The following is a 20,966-nucleotide window of genomic DNA, read 5'->3' on the forward strand; positions in this document are numbered from 1 at the left end:
AATTTGTCCTCAATCTCATCACTTAAGCTTGCATAGCCTTAGATAACTTATCAGTAAATAAGTGAGACTCAGGATGTTTGAGTGTGTCTTGGTATTAGTATTATGAAATAACCTCTTTTGATATTACCTTGAAAAGGGCCACTGAGATGCCTGAGATGTTGAAGGACAGACTGAGCTCCTCCAACAAAATGATGTTAGATAACTTGTATCATTTGTTTTGGGTATGTGGTTCTTGTATGATTTATGATTGCAAAGTAGAAAAACAAACAGACATGACACAAACATATATAGAGCTTTCCATTCCTTGTTTTATAGGATCAGTTTGTGTCTCTATTTCAGAATAAGTTAACAAGGAGGCTAGATAAATTACATATAGGTTATCAAATGTACTAAGATGGAGGGGACAAACTCGAAGGGTATAAGGGGAAACTTCAGCATTTTTCAACATTTCTGGGATTAGGAGAAATGTGCATGGACAGTATGAGTAATGTGAACAATGAGGAGTTATTATTAATAAACAATATGTGCATTCAAAATTAAAGGTCTTATATAATATGATTCAGATTGAATTGACAACATCCTAAAACCACTGACAAGACAGACCTTGAAACATCCAAAGGATTAATTCAGGGTCAAGGATAAGATGACCTCATTACATCATCAACAACATCATCAGTCTGAACGGCAACATGCTGATCTGAGAGTGACTAACCTTTCAGTTCAAATTAAATAACATGCATTTTTGTGCTCAATCTGATAGTGTGTTGTATTTTAGAGCCATTGTGCAATTGAAATTTTGAGGGTTAAAATTCCCTCTGTCTCCTCTCTATCACAATTTATTCCAATATAATACTGCTGGAGTTATTAAAGTATTTGATCTTTTACTGAGAAAAAGTAGCAACACCACAATATAAAATAAAATCCTGCATTCAATATTTATCTTACAAGTGGAGACGCTATATCAGAAAAATAATCTCATTATGTACAATAACCCCTTTTAGATTGTAATTAAATATAATTGGATTATTATTACTGATGCTGTGTAAGCAGCATCATAATGTAGAAATTGGTAGAGGTGGAGCTATTTTAACTATTTTATATAGTGTTGGGTAGGTTAATCCATAACATACAATGTATTCCATAAACTGACATGCTTTTAAAGAAAATGTATTCTGGAAAGTAACATTTTCTTAAATAGTTTACCGAATCTAGATTTTATATTCCACAGTATGAACTGATTTGTTTTGTAGAAGTCAGAATTCCACCATTGGCTTTCTGCTTTGTTTGGGGGATAGTTACAGACATCATAGTTGAACAAATTCAAATTGTAATTCAGCCGATTACCAGTAGGCCAAACAAAACAAATGCAGGTCAGTAGGACAAACGTCCCGGAATCACAATTTAACCATGTTCCTGAGAAACTCCTTTGGGATCAATGAACTGTTAGAAATATGAAATGAATACAACGAAGGGCAATGTTAAATGTTTTTTTGAAGCGAAATCAGCAAGGTTTCTGCTATTATTTCTGTGAAAATGTGTGTTGTTATAAGTGGGGTGGGGGCTGGCAAGAGTTAACAACTGTCCCTTACTCTCATTGGTCAGAATTACAACCGACGTTGTTTTTGTCCAATCACAATCTGTTACGGCGAGCGCTTTGGTCCAATCTGCATTGAGCTATGCAAATTCTGAAACGAAGTTTCCCCAGTAGCAGCACGCCACAGTAGTGACAGCGGTTAGCTTCTCAGATGTTTCATTTTCTATTTAATTAGCGACGCCGGAAAAGATTTGATAGCTAAGTGTCGCCGACGAATAACTGACAAGCAACGTCTTCGCTATGTTTGCGCCAACAGATTCCGATTAACCGGTGATTTAAGCTGATAGCTAGCTGCTAACAGCTAACTAGCACTACTATCTAACGATTTCACCGGCACAGGCGGACCTCTTTGTCTGACAGGGGAAGGCGTGCTCTTTTGTTAGGCTTTTCCCTTTGTCCACTCGGGAAAGAGGAACTGTTGGGTCAGTATTTCACAGTTATCTGCAGCCCTTAAAGCATTTAGAAAATGCAAATCGCGAAAAAGTACTTGTCAGAAGGCCTTATTCAGTTAACGATCTTACTCAGTTTGATTGGAGTTCGCGTGGATATCGACAGCTACTTAAGCGGCTATTATACGCCTCTGATAGAGATTAATTTGGGTCCGAGCTCAGCCTACACCCAGACACCCTTTCATAATTTGAGAGACAATCTTGACGGATATAGTGTGCACCCAAAATGTCCCGAGTTGGACGATTTCTTTGCAAGTCGCCGGCTCCTAGACGAGGTGAGGACCCTTGGCTCAAGGAGCTTCCCCACACAGTTGAACGCATGGCTGGTGCACCAAGTGTCTGCCACTGACAAGGCTGACTGTGGGCCTTCAACCAACAACAACACTGACACCAACTCAGGGTTATTAGAAAGCCCCGGGGACGAATCCAGGGATGACAGTGAACACCTGCCCGACAGTGGCCAAGAGGTGTGCCAAACAACAACAACTGAACTTGGACAAAGGCCTTGTAGCACCGGAGCTTGCGGGTTTCTTAAAGAGGCAAGTGTGTGTGAGAAATGTAACGGAAAGTTAAACAGACGTTGCTGCTATGTAAGCTAACGTTATAGGACCAAGACTGGTTGGCTGTCCGGCTAAAGTAAAGTTCGTTGACAGAGAGAGGTGGTGGACTAGCGTTACAACTTCCATCAGTGCTAATGCTAACCATTAGCACTAACTCATGTTATACAATGATGGGTGTACATCCAACCAGTAACTGGAGCACCAGGAAACAAGACGCACACAATGTAATAACCTGTTGACAAAAACTTCAAATGTTCACTTTCACTTTGTGTGGCTCTTCCTGTTCTGGGTAACACGTTGCAATTCAGTGATTATGTTATTTCCTCGTTAGATTTCATCATGATAATTCAGTTACTCAGTAACAAAGAATACCTAACCGATCCAGCTAAACCAGTTACTTACAGTGGTAAAGTATTTGACTAACTGTTCACTGCACCTGTCACTCTTCAGGAACTTGTCACTTTAAGTCAGTACAGTAGAATTAACTTAAGACCAGATAAGACCAGTGTATCGGGTGACCACACAGCTGTAAAACTATTTGCCAAAAGGTTCACTCACTTGTTATTATTGTTAATAAAAACATTGAAAAATAATGACAGATAATAACCAATTACATGTGTTGTTTCATAATTTGTATTGCAATCTGTGACTTCCATTATATATATATTTTTTCCCCAGTAATCCAGTTTTTCTAGCTCAGGGTAGAAACAGCTGCTTGGTGAATGTTATGTCCTGAGGGCAGTTGATGTCGCCAATTGTGTAACTATATCCCCTTTCTTCAGACTCAACCACCAGCTGTGGGCCTTGAGAGGTGGAGAAGTGAGGCTTAGACCCACACCCTGTTTGCTTACACAAAAGCGGTGGTCCATACTTATACACTGCCCCCTCCCAGGGTTCTTGTTCGCATGGATAATGTGATGTCGACACATCTTTTATTCCTTACCCACTCTTTTGTAAATAGCTTAACTGCTTGTAGGGTAAGTTTGTGTAGTTTTTGGAAATCCAATGCTCTAAAGGAGAGAACTACAGCGGTGATATTTGAAAATATCAAGACCTATCTACATTCAGTGGAGAAGGAAAAGCTACTCCAGTAGAAGTCGACAAGCTCAAACAGAGCTTGGGCAGAACTCGGCTGGTGTAGTGTACAGTCTGTCATGTTTTTGCCTCTAGCATTAAGTAAAAACTTAGCAGTCTTTTCTTCTTTTGGAATGGTAGATCACTTGGGCACTGAAAATAGATTTTTATCTTTGTTGGGATATATCAAGCATATTGTGTCTGTGGCCGACGGCTGCTGCCTCACATTAAATGCTGTACTTTGTTTATCGGGAATGTCTTACAACATCTAACAGGGTTGTGTGATCTCTGAGAGTAATTAGCTTAACTGTTAGTATATTAAAATGAATCCTAAGCCCCACTTCAGTACACAAATACAGCTGCAAATGTGTTGTTAAAGGCTCTGACCACAGGTGACAGGACGATGAAAGGAGTTTTAAATGTAGTCTGTACAGTCGGTCTCTGTTCCCTCTGTTGTGACCACCGCTAATTAAAACATGCATTTTATCTGTCAGAACAGTTCTTTTTAATACATTTCTAAGATATCCAATGATCTACGATAGCCGGATAGGGGTTGCCAAACCAGAAATGTAATTGTCTTTTGATGTTAACTAACAAATCAACTCTTTTTCTCTTTCATCTTTGACTCTCCTGATCCCCGATTATGTCTTCCCTTTCTCTCTATCTGCCTTTCTATGTCACACCAGGAGGAGGATGTTAAAGTTAAAGAGGAGGAAAAACCTGCCCCACTCACTCAGCTGGCTCACAGTTCCACACTGGAACAAGAGGTATGATCCCGGTTTGTCATAGTTGCCTTCATTTATCGCTGTATACTGTTAAAGATTTGGCACACTGCAACATTTGCTTTTAAAAGTTCCAGTTCACTGAAACATAGCGGTATTGGTTTTATTGTAGCGCTCACTACAATGATTCAGTCTGTGACAATACACCAGTCTCACTTGAATAAGCCTTACAGTCACGTGACGGTGTTGAAAATGACCGTCTACCTATTTTTAACCATAAATTCATGTTCTCACATGACTCAAATTGCACTATTCTGATGACAGTGCTGTTGTGGTCGCACTGTAAGATCAGGGGATGTTGAAGCACAATCATTGAATGTCTTACAGGGAGAGTTCACAATCCTAATAATCTATACTTTATGTTTTATTAGCATATACTGTGCTATGATTTTGAACTCTGGTACAGATACTTTTATTCACATTGGAGACATAGCATCCCCACACCACGTACTGTGTCCGTGCTTTATTCTATGTATTTCCTTTTTGCCTATTTCAGAGTATTCTTGAAGGCATCACTGCGCTGTCTGATCCAGACCGCCACCAGCCTCCCACCATTGATATTGACCAGCACTGGAGCAATTTACTCTCTCTGTCCGTCACTGACCTCGACGTAAGTTTTGGCCCCTGGAATTGCATTTTACTTGAAGCCTAATATTGGTTCAAACAGTAATTCAGATGCATAAGGAAATAAATATCAGTATGTATGTCTTGTAATGATTTTGTTCTTCTAAATTGCCAAGAAAATCAGCTAAAATGTGTGTCTCATGTGTAGGACTTGGACTCCCTTGTTACGGAGCGTCTGTCAGACCTCGACACGGACATCCCCAGCGCCATAAGCCAGGATGTCAGTTTGCATGATGCTATGGTAACCCGAGCGTTTGGTGTGGTGTCTGAAAGAGTCGAGGCCAGGCCGGTCGCCCAACAGCAAAGAAACCTCTTTCGACTGGAATCCACAGGCTCCTCGCACTCAGACCCGTCACCAGGGATGGCAGTGGGCCTGGCTGCGCTCCCGTTTGCGTCAGTATGTAATTTAACTGGAAATGTGTCATCGCATAGTGCACTGGGTGGCTGTCTGGATGAGGCAGTGTTTGACCAGATCAATCAGCTAGGCTTGGAAGGCCTGGACACCCAGCTGATGGGCTCTCTGGAGAGCATAAACCCGCAGGTCCTCGAGGACCTGGACTCTGACTCGGGTCTCTCCTTGGAGAGCAGCTCTGGAGGTCCAGTCTCCCCAGGTTTGTTCAAATCATTACATTTCTTTATTGCCACGGCTTGTTAGGTCAAGACATTGTTTGTCTTACATACTAATGCATAAATTAACTCCTCACCCGTCCAGGCTCATCCGAGATGTCATCGTCATCCAGTTCATACTGCGAGGACGAGTGTGGAGCTACAGGCTACAGCAGTGAGGTGGATTCAGTCCCCTCAAAGGGCATCATGGACTACAACACAACGTGGTCCCCCATTGATCTGAGTGAGAGTGTGTGGCATGACCACAGCTACTCATCTCCTGCTTTCTTCAACCAGCCATCAGTAACTCTTCCTCACAAAGGTATCAAAGAGGAGCCTCTCAGCGATGACGATGGGTCAAGGTTTGACGACAGGGATCTGAGTCGTGATGAGCTGCGCGCCCGTGCCATGTGCATCCCCTTCTCTGTCCTGCAGATTGTCAACATGCCTGTGGAGGAGTTCCTAGAGGTCCTCGACGGTCACGGCTTCTCCCCTGACCAGGTGACCCTCCTGAGGGATATCCGCAGACGGGGAAAGAACAAACTGGCGGCGCAAAACTGCCGAAAGCGCAAACTAGATGCCATCACAGGGCTGCAAGAGGAGGTGGAAAGGTTGCAGGCTCAGAGAGGCAGGCTGCTGAAGGAGAAGCAGCTTACAGCCAAGACAATGGGTGCTGTGGGCCAGCAGATAAAGCAGCTGACCAGAGACGTCCTGGCCCGGCTGAGAGATAGTTCAGGACGGCCCCTGAACCCAGAAAGATTCACCCTGCAGTGCGGGGCTAACGGGAGGGTTGTAGTGCAGCCTGTCAGACGGCCTGCTGTCACCACATCAACGGGTACCAAAACAGACAAGAGGAAGAAGGACAAAAAGCAATGATGCAGTATTGCCAGCTGAGACTTGAGCTTTTAGATTTTGGGATCTTTTTGGACTAACTTGCCTGACTCTGGTTTTGGGATCTCCTCTTTTGCCTGTGTGTGTGTGTGTGTGTGTGTGGATTCACCGCTGTTGGGAGCCAAAAGCTGCAAAAAAGCAAAGACACTCGGAACATAAATAATACAAAAATCTCTGTAAATAAATTTTCTCATGGGGAAAAAATGTAGCTTACACACTGGACATTTTATGCTTATTGAAGATGGACAATTCACCCAGGGCAGTCTAAGGGATCAGCTGAGCTGCCGACAATGCTACCAGTCTTGTGCCTGTTAACGTTCAAGTCATTGAGGCTTGAGACAACCAGACATGCCTAAAGTCAACATGGCCAGCAGTGAGACACTTACTGGATAGGGATCTCAGAGGAGGATGCTTTTTGTTTGTTTGTTTGTTTGTCTCCATGTAATCTTGCCTCTCAACGTATACCTATTCAGTATAAGGAGGTTGAAGATTGTATTTATTAAAGTTTCTGAGGATACTGAAATGCTTATATGCATCATGAGACACTGTCAAACTGCAGTATCCTTTTTTTCATGATGGTAAGTTTATCTCAAAGTGGTGAGAAAGGGGACATTGCCTATCTAAAGTTTACAGCTTTGTTTCACATATTTGAGGGCATGTACTGTTCAGTAGAAATTTGTACTGAAATGTTGTTTTCCTTATGTCTTTATGACATACAATATACCAATGATTAAATTGACAAGGCCTTAATTTGCATTGGATAAATGTTTTGGTTATTGTGAGTGTACATTATCATAACAAGAGTGTTTGTAAGAGGCTACCGCGTCATGTTTTACATTAATAAGTAATTTGTTTAAAGCACAATTTTTCTTAACCCTTTCATTTTAATTACTTAAGACTTTAGGCAAGATTATATTCTACCTCACACCTTGGTTTATGTTATAGATTTTGGCTAATAAAAAAAAAAAATCCCCTTTTTAGGGGAAGTGAAATGCACTCATTGACTACAAATCCTTCATTATGAAAATGGCCTTAAATGGACCTAAACAACCATTTCTGGAAAAAAAAAGAAGTAAAAAATACAATCACCAACTTTATTTAATAAGATCGTCATTTGGCTGTTGCTTTTTATATACTTGAGATTATCAGAGTTGAAATAAGTATTTAGTAAAAGTTGCCATCTTATTCATCGTCTTTATACAGTCAGATGAGTGTGTTGAATGGAAAAGGAGCATAAAGTAATGGTGTAACTCATGAATTTGTTTTTCTTGTCCCTCACAAACTTGTATTTCATTTTCTGGTTTGACCAAGAGTTGTTTACTTTTCTGTTTGTTGAAATTTCAATATGTTTTGAGGGCACATGTTTTTGATTGCATGGTGATTGTTGACTGTTGATAGTATGGTTTTGCTGAGGGAATTTGAAATGCTCTTGCAGACATTGTTCTTTCTGATTTAAAAAAAAAAAAATGAAAAAGATTAAACAGCCTGTCTCATTCTTTTGTCACTTTTTTTAAGAGCATAGTTTCCCCCTCTTTGAATAACAAACATTGATGGCAGAATATCCACAAGCTAAATTATCCTTTTTGTTACAAAAAACACTGAGGGACACACGGGTGTATGTAGAAACATGTAGACCGAACACTAATAGTCTTAGTCTTTAGACCACAACCTTTGAAGGGCGGAGGGCTAAAATACAGAACATCCAGCGACCAGGCGCAAACGTAAAAAAACGAAGAGCATTTCCCTTCTAGGCTTCCGTAGAAGACCTTCCGACTGCGTTAGCTTTTGCCGCCTGCTGCACTGCTGCATACGAGATAAAGGGAAAGCTGACCGCGTGGTTAGAATACATCACTGAAGCAGCTCCTCTTTGTTTTAAAGGTGCGTATGCAAAAAATAATTCATTTCATACAATGTTAATGCCAACATCTGTCGTAATTTTTAATCGTTTGATCTAGGCAAGCAAACGATAGCTTTCTTTTGCAACTTGGACCTTGTGGCAGGAAACGCAGTTTACGCAGAAAGTAAGCCATAACGTTACGTTACCTCAACAACTATACTATTTAAGCCTGGCTACACGAGTACACTGTTAGTGTATGCTAAGCGCACTGCAATGCTATGGCTAAGTTACAAGAATATTAGCTAACAGCTAAGCTAGCGAAAAGTAGACGTTTGTATTTCTGGATTGTGTTGCCTCCTCGGGCCTTTTAGCATTTGTACCCTGGCGAGCTTTGCATTAATTGTAATTTGCTTATTGAACATGTTAACTTAAGTTGTTTCTTGACACCACTTTTCGTAATCGATGGTTGCGTTGCTCAAGACAAAATAAAGTCAAATAAATGTTCTCTACCACCCGGGCCTAATATCGTCTAACCAAGCTAAAGTTAGTTAGCTCGTAGGCTAACCTACATACCGTTATGTTGTGATGTGGCTAGCTTCGCATATTGTTTTGCACAACGCGTAGTTGACTTTGTTGGCAACTTAGCATTACTACTACTATTTAATTGTACGTGTTTCTTTTCATATAAGCTACTTGATACTTCTCAGTTATAATAACAAAAGTTTTCACGACGATATGGTTTACGGCCCCTTGATCTATGAATGAGTTGGAGCTTGTTCGTCTCTCCATTCTTTCTTTGAACTTACTGTGGTTAAGAGCAGTAGCTCTATGCATATGCCATGTGAAGTATTTGGGATGGCGTTGCAAGATAATTTTAAACAATTTAAGTTCTCGCACTCCTTGTTTTTAGTGCACAACATGGGAAAGAAGCAGAATACCAAGGGCAAGAAAGATGCAATGGACACACAGGAGGAGCCTGAGGAATTTGTGGTGGAAAAAGTACTTGACCAGCGTATTGCCAATGGAAAAGTTGAATTCTTCCTGAAGTGGAAAGGATTTACAGAGTAAGTTGCCTGGGACACCTGCTTCCCTGGTATGGGGTTGTGCTATGCTTTTGTCCACAGTTAAATGTTTAGTTCCGCGAATAAGCTGCCGTTCTGCATTGAAGCTTATTGAATATATTGTCTGCACCTGAATGGATTCAAAGTGAAGGTGTGCATATGGTAACCCCCTCCATCCCTGCATATTTAGGGCCGACAATACCTGGGAGCCAGAGGATAACCTGGATTGTCCAGAGCTGATCTCAGCATTTTTAGAAGCACAGAAGAACGTTAAGGAGAAGCCTGCGCCTGTGAAGCGGAAGGCATCAACAGACGAGCCAGAGACGGAAGCCAAGAAGAAAGATGTGGTGAGTTAACTTAACATTGTACCATGCCGGTCCAACCCACATTTTATCCGAGAGACAACAGAAATGATCTGTTGATTACCCTGGGTGTTGCATGTAAACATTAACTTGTTGTTTAGACCCCCCAAAAAATTCTCATAATACTTGTTGTCGTCCACTTAGGCTGAGAAACCACGAGGCTTCGCTAGGAATCTCGACCCAGAACGCATCATTGGTGCAACAGACAGCAGCGGGGAGTTGATGTTCTTGATGAAATGGTGAGTAGAGAAGAAATTAGCCCTATTTATGTGCACTGCACAAACTGTAATCATTTTTTCACTTGAAACATTAAATGGTCCCTTCTGTAAATCCCTTTATTACTAGTGATCTACTCTGGCTTTGTTATGTCCCACAGAGATGAGTCAAGCAAACAAGGGTCCACAGTTGCCATAATGTTTGTCTCCCCCTTTGTCCTCCTTCTTTAGGAAAGACTCAGATGAAGCTGATCTGGTCCCAGCCCGTGAGGCCAATACTCGCTGCCCTCAGGTGGTCATTTCCTTCTATGAGGAGAGATTGACATGGCATTCCTGTCCAGAGGATGAGGCTCAGTAATACCGTCTTCTGTCCCCCTGCAGTCCCCTCACACCCGTTTCCTCAGGACTGAGTTTTCGTCTCTGGCTTGCCTTTTAGTTTTAGCCGTCTTAGTTATTTTTGAAGATGTGTCAGCCCTCGCGTTCTATGGCTGTCAAGGAGAGCTAAGTTGTTGTACATATTAGCTGAACTGATTGTAAGGGAGCAGCTGGTGGTGGTGGTGTAATGAAAGAAGTCTTCCGGTATCATACAATGATTGATGTGATGGCAGTTTAGAAAATATATTCTTTGATCGAACCCAGCACCGCTCGTATTCAAACCTGGTCAAATTTTGTATATTCTAAATGGTACTTTGTTCTGTGAAGGTGTCAGCCACCTCTTTATCAATCTCCTGTTTTTTTTGTTTTCTACACTAGTGCTATTGTTTTGTTCTAAAAGTGCATTTTGTATACTCTGTCTGTAAATATTATTTGAAGTTCTAATAAAGGTTTTATGTGACCAAATTCTTCTTATTTTTTTATGGTGGAAATTAAATGTCTAAAATACATATGTAGCTTTAGCTATAAAAGTTGGATTTTTACAACTTGTTTTAGTCAAAATGATTGGTTGAAAACTAGAAATGTTGACTAATTGGAGCTTATGTGTTGATAGTAGTGTATGGAACTGGGTTTATGATGTGGTTAAACCTTTTGTTAGTCTTATATTCATCACTGTGGTGAGCACACTGACCCAGCACTGTATGAAAGCTATAGAGATGACAATATATACTGTACTTTTACTGCTCTGATTTTGAGGCCAGTCTACATATGTGGTTAATAAGTCATTTTACTCATACAGTATCTCAGCACAGATTTGAGCAACAACACATGCATTTTGATTTTAGAGACATACTTTTATTCTCCTAAATGCAGCCCTTACTCAGTTCATTTGTACACAAAGAAAATGAGAAGCTCAATAATCACGAGGCAAGCCCCTCTTTGCTTACTTAAAAAGTATTAAGATTCTAAATGCAAGACTTTTGTTATTTTGTGACATCTTTTTATTGTGGCATTGCCACTTTTAACTGAGTAAATATTTTTCAACCGTTTCAATCTGTGGTGACACTCTGATATCATTAAAGCTCAGTACTACCTTTATTAAACAGCTGAGTTCAGCAGTGATGGGTCTCTCTCGGGCCATGTCGCCAGATGGCAGGACTACCTCTGCAGCAGCGTGGAGAACAGTCTCATGACTGGCATTAGGCTACGGGACATGGACTTTGGGCCTTTTAGTGCTTTAGTGTAGATTAAGGTTCTGTGGAAATAAAGAGTTTTTGGTTCCTGTAGAAAAATCCCCCATGACACATCCCGAAACAGACAAAGTAAATTAGACTTCATCAAAAAAATGCTGATTAGGAATTTGCTATTACTTTCTTCCTGATACAAAGACCCTACCAGAAATGAATCCTTTCAGGAAAAATGTATTAATCCCCACATCAAAGTGGATTTACAGTGGCAAACAGACAGTTTTATACAATATTAAGTAATTCAAATGGGACATGTTAAATGTGTAATGTCTTGATTAAGTCAAACCTCTTATCAGTTCAGCACAGTCATCACTTACATGCTAATCTCAGATGATCACATAACAGTTTACAACTAAACATGACATCTCTACAATGAAAACAAGAGTCAAGACATGATCCAGCACTTCTAATTCTGAAAGTATAATTCTTCTTCATGTTGCTGTGTGGTATGTATTACCCATCAACTGAATATGGTATTAGATGTTAATGTTATGTAAAATCTAAACTCATTCATCTCCTAATGAGTAAAGAAAAGGACTTTGTGTGGACATTCCTGACTGTTGTACCAGGATGTTATCTGTGGCTTTCTGCGTACAGCACATGATGGTTGTCTATAGTCCAGATCACAGAGCAGTCCCCTGAGTCAGCATTTCTTTCTTCAGAATTTTAGGAATTGCACTTATTAGCTATAACTAGACAACTGGAGTATCTAGAGAGACTGAAATACTTTATCTGCTGACTTGTCCAAAGATAAATAACCCTTTATATGCAAATGAGAAGAAGATAGCCCCCCCCCTCCTGTTTTAAACTATGACCAGAGGTAGAAGAAGTTTAGGCCACATCTCACGAATGATGTTCCTCTCCTGGGCTGGATAGGATTTTGGAATAGGACTCCAAAGACTTTGGTAAGAAGTTATATTTTTCTTAAATCTAAACTGTAATTTCAGGCAATATGTGCACAAAGTGTGAAATAAATCTTTCCATCGTGATTGTGATCTGGGGTGTGGCCTGGAATTTACATTGATTTGGGATTGTTTTTAGTAAGAAGAGCAACACTGCTGTTGTCAGACTTGATGATATAGTAAAAGTGACTCTTGTATTTGATAGATTTGATGCTTTGCCAATGTGAGAGAAGGCTGAATTGAGAGTGAAACTGTGAAAATCCTGAATGACAATAGAATGTCCCTGAATAAGCTTTGGACCTTTTGATTCTATACTGTGTTGCCTCTTTTTGCAATAGGAAATGCAGCAAACTACTCCAGCAACAGACAGCAATCTGCAAAAAATCACCATGCATTTGTAAATCTCGTGCAGGGTCGTCACATTCCTTTCTTACAGTATTGTGGATGACTGGAGCTACACTCATTTAATATGTATTTATAGGCTAATCAGGCATGGGCAGTAAAGACTTTTTGTCACTGTCATAACTTTCTCTTCTGTTATAGTCGGTTGTGAATATCATTGTTGGGTGTCGCTCAGTGGAGAATTGAACGAGAAGAAGATAAGGTTAAAGGTCACCAGATAGTGTTTTAGTAATACAAAATGTCCTTTTGGTTTCCACATGAACTTATATAATAATATAATGTAAAATTATGGATTATTCTGGCTCCTAGAATCCAGAAATAAAATCTGCAAGTAGGTCCTTTATTTTATTCCGTTATGTTCCAAACATGAGTCTCTAAAATGTTTACTTTTATTTTGAGAGACTTCTCCACACTGCCCATATTACAAGTGGTTGACCAAACAGTCTTCAAATAATCAATGCAGTCTGAAAAAAATACTGGAATTATACTGTGTAAATGTATATTTGGATAACAATTCCTCCAGGTTGCCAAAACTTCCAAATTGACAGGAAAAAACACAGTACATGGGCATATCTACAATTCTTTAGTGAAATTTTATAAGGAAAAAAAACTGGATGAACAACACAGAGACATTTTCTTTTGTTCTGAGATAGACAAAGATTTGGTTTCGTTGTACACTAAATAAAGAAGAAATGGCCGGAGTTCAAGCCTTATTTTTGGTTTATCGGTTTAGATTCGCAAAATAAAAAAGAAAGCTTTAAATCCTCAATGCCTTTAGTACTCTATCAATATGATGGTGGATTTATCCAGTTTTTTATTGATATTATCTGAGGTTTAAAGCGGTTCTTCACCCGTCTGTTACTTTCAACCACATCAGTCATGGTATCACCTCCTCCCACCAGGTGATACCATTTAGACTGATCACCAAAGAATTAGGGACAGGTGCTCATTGAGGACATAAACACGTTTCATTAAGAGGGCTAATATTGGTTGTCGGTGTGGCTGAGTTTTTTTTTTCACGACATTTTATTTTGTGTCTATTTTATAACGATATGGACTGTAAAGGACTGAACACGCCTGACCAAGCACCGAGTCAGAGGTCGCACTGAGTGTTTTGTATTAGCAGCAGCAGCAGCAGCAGCAGCAGCAGTAGTTCAGTTCAGGCAGTGCTGAGCTTCAAGCCATCCCACTGAGCTGCTCCCGTTTGCCCTGAAACACCGGATTACTGCACAGACAGTGAACACGGGAAAGGTAGGCTGAAATCAGAACGTTTCTTTTGTTTTGTAGACATTTATTGTACTTCTGGCAGAATCTGCTATTCTCCCAAAGGCAGTAGAAACGTTGGAGCTTCATTACATCCTGATCTAACTGGCAAGCTGTTTAATACAAGAATCTAATCATTTAAAAAAATATATATATATTTTTACAGTCATGTTTTGAATGGCTTGGTAGTTACTCATTGGCTGTTTGGATTTATATGACAGTGTATTAATATGGCATCACCTTAATTTTTTTTAATATACATAGCCTGCCTGGGTTCAGTGGCTAGATGCTGTTAAAAACTTTACAGGTGTGTAGATGAGATCATAAAAGATGGCAGTGTGGGAAGATGGGTGTTGTCTGAGCAAGAGTGCCAGAAGAAGGGGTGTAGCAGAGAAGGGGCCATCTGAGTAGCAACTGTTGTGATCATCACACTTTTTTTTAATTTTTTTTTTTTATATAGCCTAGGAATCGTTTTGTAGCACTATTACCTTTTTAATAAAAAAGTACTGGTCATGAACAATACCATGCAATCAATAGGACCTCATTATAGGGTTGGTCCAATTAGTTTGATCTATAGTGGCCTATGATTTTTATGTAATGTTTTTCAGAACGTCAGTATGGATCAAAGTCACTCTTTGAGGTCACCTCGGGACTTTGTTTGTAGGCTACTTATTGATTTGCTCTGCTTGGACTCGGTACTTGTGAATGACTTGTCTCAATGAGGTGTCTAGGGGCAGATGATCTCCTTTTAGACATGCCTGTCACGTGAGGGGACACTGTTGTAGTATCTTACGGAAAAGCTGCATGCCACATTTGAACATCCATGCAGTCACTTATCTAACAAGAAAATGGTGTTTCAGCAAATAAACTTTAATCAGAATGGTTATTTGGTGACTGGGCAAATAGCTGGGATTGCTTGTATTTCTTCCTGTTGTGGCACAGAACAGGATTTCTTTTGTTTCAAAATCTTTTGGTGTGTGTTTCCGTATTAAAGTGTTTTGGGTCCAGATTTCCCCTTAAGCTAAATCCTCCTTGCTCTTTGCTCCCCTTCAACCTATCCGTTTCAAATGTTTACAATTTGAGTCCTTAAAGTATTAATCACCAGCCAATACAGATCTAGCGTTGAAAACAAAGGCCTATTGACATTAATTACTGCATTAAATGTTTTACTGTTTGCTATTGTTTGTGCTGTTTTCATGAACATTTAACAGAAATCACCTTTTTATTTTTTCAAATGTACTGTTTTCACATGGGCCATGACAGGCAATTGTAAGTTAGGTTTGTGCTAACATAAGTTTGAACAGATAACTTTCAAGACTACACTATTTTTTTTCTTTCTCTGGCAGGTCTTTGTACCAACAATGGACGGAATGCTGCACAATCTGTCCGTCTGTCAAAAAGTAAGTGGTCAAGCGTGTGCCTCACTTTCTGTTGTCTGTATTTGTGCAGTCGCAACTAATTTGACATTTTGGCCATGTCCCAAAATTAAGGATGGTGGGAAATGGTGTTGCTGAAACGCATCTTGTTGTGTTTTTAATGTTGATACTCATGCAGCATCTTTGCATCTCCTTTTCATTTAATGTGATCCTGGAAATTTGCAGGAGTTTATCAGCGTTTGTGTTCGGGATCCGAGGCTTCTTAAAGATGACCTCTGGCACACGCACGTCGACTACGAGATCTGTTTACAAGTGAGAACTTTTTCTTTTTTTGGGGGGGGGGGGAGATTTTGTCTTTGTGCTAAGTCTATTGAATTGCTGTCTCTCCTTGCAGACCAATAGCATGTGCTTTCGAAAGAAGACTTCCTATGTAAGACGGTGTTACAGTGAGTTTGTTTGGCTGCGTCATTGTCTGGAACAGAATGCTCTAATCATGTATGTTCACAAGTTTGTACCTCCAGATTCATATAATTTATTTAAATGTTGGCTTTAATGAGTTTGATGTCCATTGTATCTGACTAAGCATGCAGTAAGTTTTCCCTAAGTGCTTTTTCTTTGCTCTCTGTCCAGGGAGTTACCCAAGTTGCCGCCCTGGAATCCCTTCTTCAGCCTGAAGAACACAGAGCAGGTCACACAGAGGATGACGGGCTTCCAGGAGTTTTTAGAAAGGTGAGTTGCACCTAGTGATACCCATTTACACCCCAGTCTCTTCACAAGGCTGTTAACAATTAATCTGCTAAAAGCAAGAGCACTATTAGATCCTGAGGGTGACCTTGATCTGCACTATTTATACTATTTTCAAATGTCTACATTCAGTCTTTGAAATTGTGCCATTAAAATCTTTCCTTCTCCAGGGTTCTTCACACGCCTTTTTTGTTATCGGACAGTCGACTCCATCTGTTCCTCCAGTCAGACCTCAGCATCACAAAGATGACAAGGTGTGCTCTTGGTAAGACCAAGTACACAGTGGCTGAAGCCATTCAGCGTTCCAGCAGCGGTTGCATCAGCGGATTGGTGGACGAGGCCGCCTGTGACTCTGACAGTGAAAGGTACAAGCTTTGACAAAATAGTTGCATGTTTTAAACAGAATAGTTTTCAATCTCTGATGCTGAATTGACCTCTTATGCCTTTCCTCCCACTGTAGCACTTCTTCGTCAGGCTTGGGACTAAGCGTGGACACTGAAGTGCGAGGAAGCCCCGTCCCGTTCCTAGAGTCCTGACAGAGACCCGGAGCTGTTCAGCTGTCTTCAGAACTCCTTACCACACTCATTGTGCCCTGACACACAGCAGTTGTGCTTAATCAACCGGTTTGTGATACTACATGAAGCTATTGCTTTCCCTAGTTAACTTCCAAAGATTGAAAAATGTTTTTTTTTACGCTTTTGTTAACTTTATTATTCCCCTTTCGATATTTGTTTTAATAATTTGCTTTAGTTTTCTCTTGAAGCAATATCATGGTAATTTAAATTAGTTTGCTTGAAAAAAATGTTTTAAGAAAATGTATAGTGAACATTTACATTTAAAAATGGGGATTTCTTAAATATTTACAATGTATATATTTTTATCTTAACTGAAACTGTACTGATGTTAGCAAGAGATTAACTTTAAATTGTAGACTGGATTTTTAGAAAAATATTTCAATGCTTTTATGATTTGTAAAAGGATGAATAAATTGTCATTTTTTGAAATATTATCTCAATGTTTTTTGCATATACTACTTTTCTTTAGTTAGACCTTGAAACAGAACTGAATTCAATGAAACAGTCCTGCTTTTTTGTAAAAGCCCAGTAGAGGGAGTGTAGACATCACAGGACCTCAAACTACTGTGTAAATACGGTACGGGGATGTAAGTCTATAATGCCTGATTTACACTGTAGTTGTGTGCTGATCATTGGTGTAATTTTAAAATGATCTTTAAAATGCCTACACTTTTAACAAACGCAAACATTACAACCTTCACGAAGGCAGGATTTACTGTAGGGTTGTTTATGTTAGGCGGCATGTTCATTTTTTTTTTCCTGTTTTTTTTTTTTTTTTTAAGATTGGTGTCTCTAACAAACTGGGTGTATGCAACACATTCTTCCAGTTGTAGTGCCCTTTGCTGGAATCTTACTATTGTAGGTGTCAAATCCTATCTATCAAATGTGTGTGCAGATGTGTTGGATTGTAAACATCTGTTGAGATTTTTACTAGAAAGAGGCCCATTGCTGGTCACATTTCATCCCTGTGTCACTTTTGTCTCAGGTGAGATGGTCTAATTAAAGGAGGACAGCAAATTAATTTAACTATTACCGACTCTTGGGAATCACCCGCAAGAAACCAGACTGCTTCAAACTGTGTGTGTGTTACAGGGATTGTGGAAGGGGGCAGTGCAAGAGTGCAGGACAGCCCTGCAAATTGAAAGCTGATGAAAGAAGCGAAGGCTCATTAAAAAAGACAGCAGCTGTCCTCACACACCCCTCCCTCCACCCAAGTGCTGGACTGACATGGACCGGCCCAATGGTAAACCCGGCCTGTCCCAGTCTCTGTCCTCTGCTCTCCTTCCCCTGGATGGTACTGTCTCCCTGTGCGCACAGGCCATAATGAAGCTGTCAGTGACTTCATACACCAGCCACTGAGCTGTATTCATCTGCCGAACACCGACCCAGAGACATAGATACACACACTGACAGCTGTGAGCACAAATACACACAAACATATTCTGTATACACTGGTGGGGAAAGCTGTGGATGAATGAACATTTTCTCTTCCGAGTCCCACTGTTTTGTGGTTGGAACTCTCCATCTCCGTTAAGGTTTGACCTTATCAAAGTACCCCATGGCAGCCATACAGCACGACACGCACACATAAACACACATTAACGGTTTGGTTTGCAGCCGGTCAATTTTCTGTCAAAAGGCAATGAAATCTCAAGTGGTGGCATCTTGTGTTTTTCTGTGTGTGTGTACATGCATGCACGCATCTGCCTTTTTGTAGCAGAGAACGTCTAGCATTTGGATATTGAGTATTCAAGGAACATGTCTATTTCAGCTCTGTAATTTATAACTCAATTTCCAGTGTGCATTGATGCGCTTCATACCTCCAAAACACCAAACAAAGCCCAAACCCAATTGTATTTCAAAGCAATTAGGGTGTCCACTGAGTTGTGAACGGCCCACGTTGTGGTGGCTCTGGGCCCGTGTGATATTTTTAATTGTTAATTTTCTGTCACATTAGTCAACTTCGGTGCCTCTGGACAGGTGACCGAGCTCCTGTAGGCAACACATAAAATGACACAGAACATCTGTTTTTTGATGCAGCATAGTGGATGGTGTTTTTATGACCGGGGGGAAAAGGTTCCGCTGTACGTGACTAGTTAAATGACGAGATGGTATATCATATTTACAGCTGTTTAACGGTAGGAATCTTTCTAATGCTTTTCAATATGTGTGGTGGCTGTCAATATTAGTATTCGTTTATGACTCTAAATTATTAGCTCATTTAGACTTTCACCTGAAGCCACCACAGGGAATGGCTTCACCTCCTTGACCTTACAAAAGCCAACAATGGCAAAATCTATATGAGCAATTATTTTGTGTGGCTCTCACTCTGCCCCTGCACTTATTTTTGCTCCCATAGTCTCTTTCCCCTCTCTTCCTCTTCACTCTTTAATTCCCTCTCTCTCTTAACCCTCATCTCTCTGAAGACTAAGTTAATTAGCTGTTCTCTTTTGTAGTTTTTTTTTTTTTGCTGACGCTGCAGGTCCCGGCTCACTGTATCTCGGCTGTCTAACTGTTGAGGAAGGAGGCCTGGGTCTCGACCTTGCAGCCGGCTCCCCTTCCTATCTACTCGCTTTTGCGCCGCGCGACGGGAGGGGTCAAAGGTGACGACTTGCATTGTATCTGTGATTATTACCTCTAAAGTGCTATTGCATAGAGCATCATTAAAAGTCAATGCATCTCCCTCTTCCCCCCCCAACCCACCATCACACGGCTAAAACACACACACACACACACACACACTCATTTTGCACGCACTCCGCACATCGCCAGCCATTTAACAGCTAAAATACGACCCGATGCGCAGATAAATGTCACAGGGCCATCTATCTGCGAGTGTTAAAAGTCGGCTAATGGAGATGACATATTAGCAGCCCAAATGACGGCCATAAAAACTCCCACCGTACCTTGCAGCGCCGCCCGGCCACTGTGACTGCAACAGGATACGGCACTGGCACTGCAACTATGCGTCTGCAGAAAGACGGAGAGGAATGGAGGGTGATGTCATATCTAGATGGAGTTCTTTTGATTCAGTGTATTCTGCGGGTGTCAGGTCTTTGAAGCAATGATTGGGGGAATAACGACTCTAAGACAGATGGGGCATATTTACGGAGGGCCACAGTGTAATGCAGTATCACACGCACTCTACATAACACTTCTGATGTAATGCTAATGACCTCTCACCTTTGACCTTTCACAGAGTAGTCGGTCAGAAAATATGAACCAGTCAATGACTGTGTGTGTGTGTGTGTGTGTGTGTGTGTGTGAACAGCATACTGCCACTACAATCAATACCACGCTCCAATCCTACTTGAAGATCCTCCACAGGTATGCGTTCACCTCCTCTCCTCCCTCATCCCTCCTATCTCTTTATTAATTACCCTTCTCTATCCATGCGTGTCTTTCTCTCTCTGAGTGAATGGAGCAGTTGTAATTGCTTCTCTCTGGAGCAGTTAGAAGCGGCACAAAGGAACCGTATAGAAACCACATTTGCATTCAAGATGAGCTGAGATGGAGAGGAGGGAGGGAGCACTGCCCTCCTGCCCTACACTGAGCAGCACCACTTACCCAGTCTTTCTCTCTCTCCTTCTCTCGCTCCTTCTCTCCCTCCTTCTCTCATCTATTGTCTCCCTCTTTCCATCCCTCCCTCCACCTTATCTACTCCCACCAACCCCAGCTCCTCCCTTTAGCAGCATGGCTCCCCTTGCATTGTCTTTCCAGAGAGTTCCAAGGTCGACAGGAGCTTGCTCATCAGAGCAGGGTATTGTACACTTAGTGCTGCTATGGACGAGCTAATTTGTGCGTGCGAGTGTGTGCATAATCCTTGATGCGTGTGTCTGTGTGTGTCTGTGCATGTCCCAAGGCCTGCATATATGAGCATATATGTGAAGAAATATCTGGTTGTGTGTGTGTGTGGTAAAAGGGGTGAAGGAGGGGAGGCTGTAATTATAACTCATAAGCTCAGAATTGCAATTTTTATAACCACCAATATCTCACCACCTCTTAGGCCTGTGCCATCACTCACACT

General features: G+C 40.9%; 3 protein-coding genes across 4 annotated transcripts; all 3 read left to right on the forward strand.

The window, feature by feature from the left end:
• The first annotated feature begins 1,737 nt into the window (after positions 1–1,737).
• On the forward strand, positions 1,738–8,060 carry nfe2l3 (nfe2 like bZIP transcription factor 3). The gene is made up of 5 exons (XM_079176022.1): positions 1,738–2,582; positions 4,364–4,444; positions 4,956–5,069; positions 5,232–5,694; positions 5,796–8,060. The coding sequence occupies exons 1-5, from the start codon at positions 2,061–2,063 to the stop codon at positions 6,563–6,565; spliced, it is 1,950 nt and encodes a 649-aa protein (XP_079032148.1). The 5' UTR covers positions 1,738–2,060; the 3' UTR covers positions 6,566–8,060.
• A 283-nt stretch (positions 8,061–8,343) lies between these two features.
• cbx3a (chromobox homolog 3a (HP1 gamma homolog, Drosophila)) lies at positions 8,344–10,893 on the forward strand. Of its 2 annotated transcripts, XM_079176389.1 has the most exons (6): positions 8,371–8,458; positions 8,536–8,601; positions 9,328–9,481; positions 9,669–9,825; positions 9,985–10,079; positions 10,287–10,893. In XM_079176389.1, coding segments are annotated over exons 2-6 (534 nt in total). In that variant the 5' UTR covers positions 8,371–8,458; positions 8,536–8,600; the 3' UTR covers positions 10,414–10,893. The 2 variants fall into 2 exon arrangements, with proteins under 2 accessions (XP_079032516.1, XP_079032515.1); XM_079176390.1 differs by lacking the exon at positions 8,536–8,601 and having other exon boundaries at positions 8,344–8,458.
• A 3,681-nt stretch (positions 10,894–14,574) lies between these two features.
• On the forward strand, positions 14,575–16,900 carry snx10a (sorting nexin 10a; the record flags this gene model as incomplete). Its single annotated transcript, XM_079176295.1, has 7 exons — positions 14,575–14,580; positions 15,591–15,644; positions 15,846–15,932; positions 16,015–16,115; positions 16,251–16,349; positions 16,535–16,729; positions 16,825–16,900. 7 exons carry the CDS (start codon positions 14,575–14,577, stop codon positions 16,898–16,900), a joined length of 618 nt encoding a protein of 205 aa, XP_079032421.1.
• Between the last annotated feature and the right edge of the window lie 4,066 nt (positions 16,901–20,966).

Source organism: Pholis gunnellus (assembly GCF_910591455.1).
Source record: "Pholis gunnellus genome assembly, chromosome: 16".
NCBI classification, from domain to species: domain Eukaryota; kingdom Metazoa; phylum Chordata; class Actinopteri; order Perciformes; family Pholidae; genus Pholis; species Pholis gunnellus.

What these genes read in the sequence shown, in the direction of transcription:
- cbx3a (XM_079176389.1), top strand. An exon ending in AAGTGGAAAGGATTTACAGA is followed by an intron (nt 9,482 to 9,668) that starts GTAAGTTGCCTG and finishes CTGCATATTTAG; the next exon opens with GGCCGACAATACCTGGGAGC. An exon ending in TTGATGTTCTTGATGAAATG is followed by an intron (nt 10,080 to 10,286) that starts GTGAGTAGAGAA and finishes CTCCTTCTTTAG; the next exon opens with GAAAGACTCAGATGAAGCTG.
- nfe2l3 (XM_079176022.1), top strand. Translation starts at nt 2,061, where the DNA reads ATGCAAATCGCGAAAAAGTACTTGTCAGAAGGCCTTATTCAGTTAACG. An exon ending in CTTGCGGGTTTCTTAAAGAG is followed by an intron (nt 2,583 to 4,363) that starts GCAAGTGTGTGT and finishes ATGTCACACCAG; the next exon opens with GAGGAGGATGTTAAAGTTAA. An exon ending in GTTCCACACTGGAACAAGAG is followed by an intron (nt 4,445 to 4,955) that starts GTATGATCCCGG and finishes TGCCTATTTCAG; the next exon opens with AGTATTCTTGAAGGCATCAC.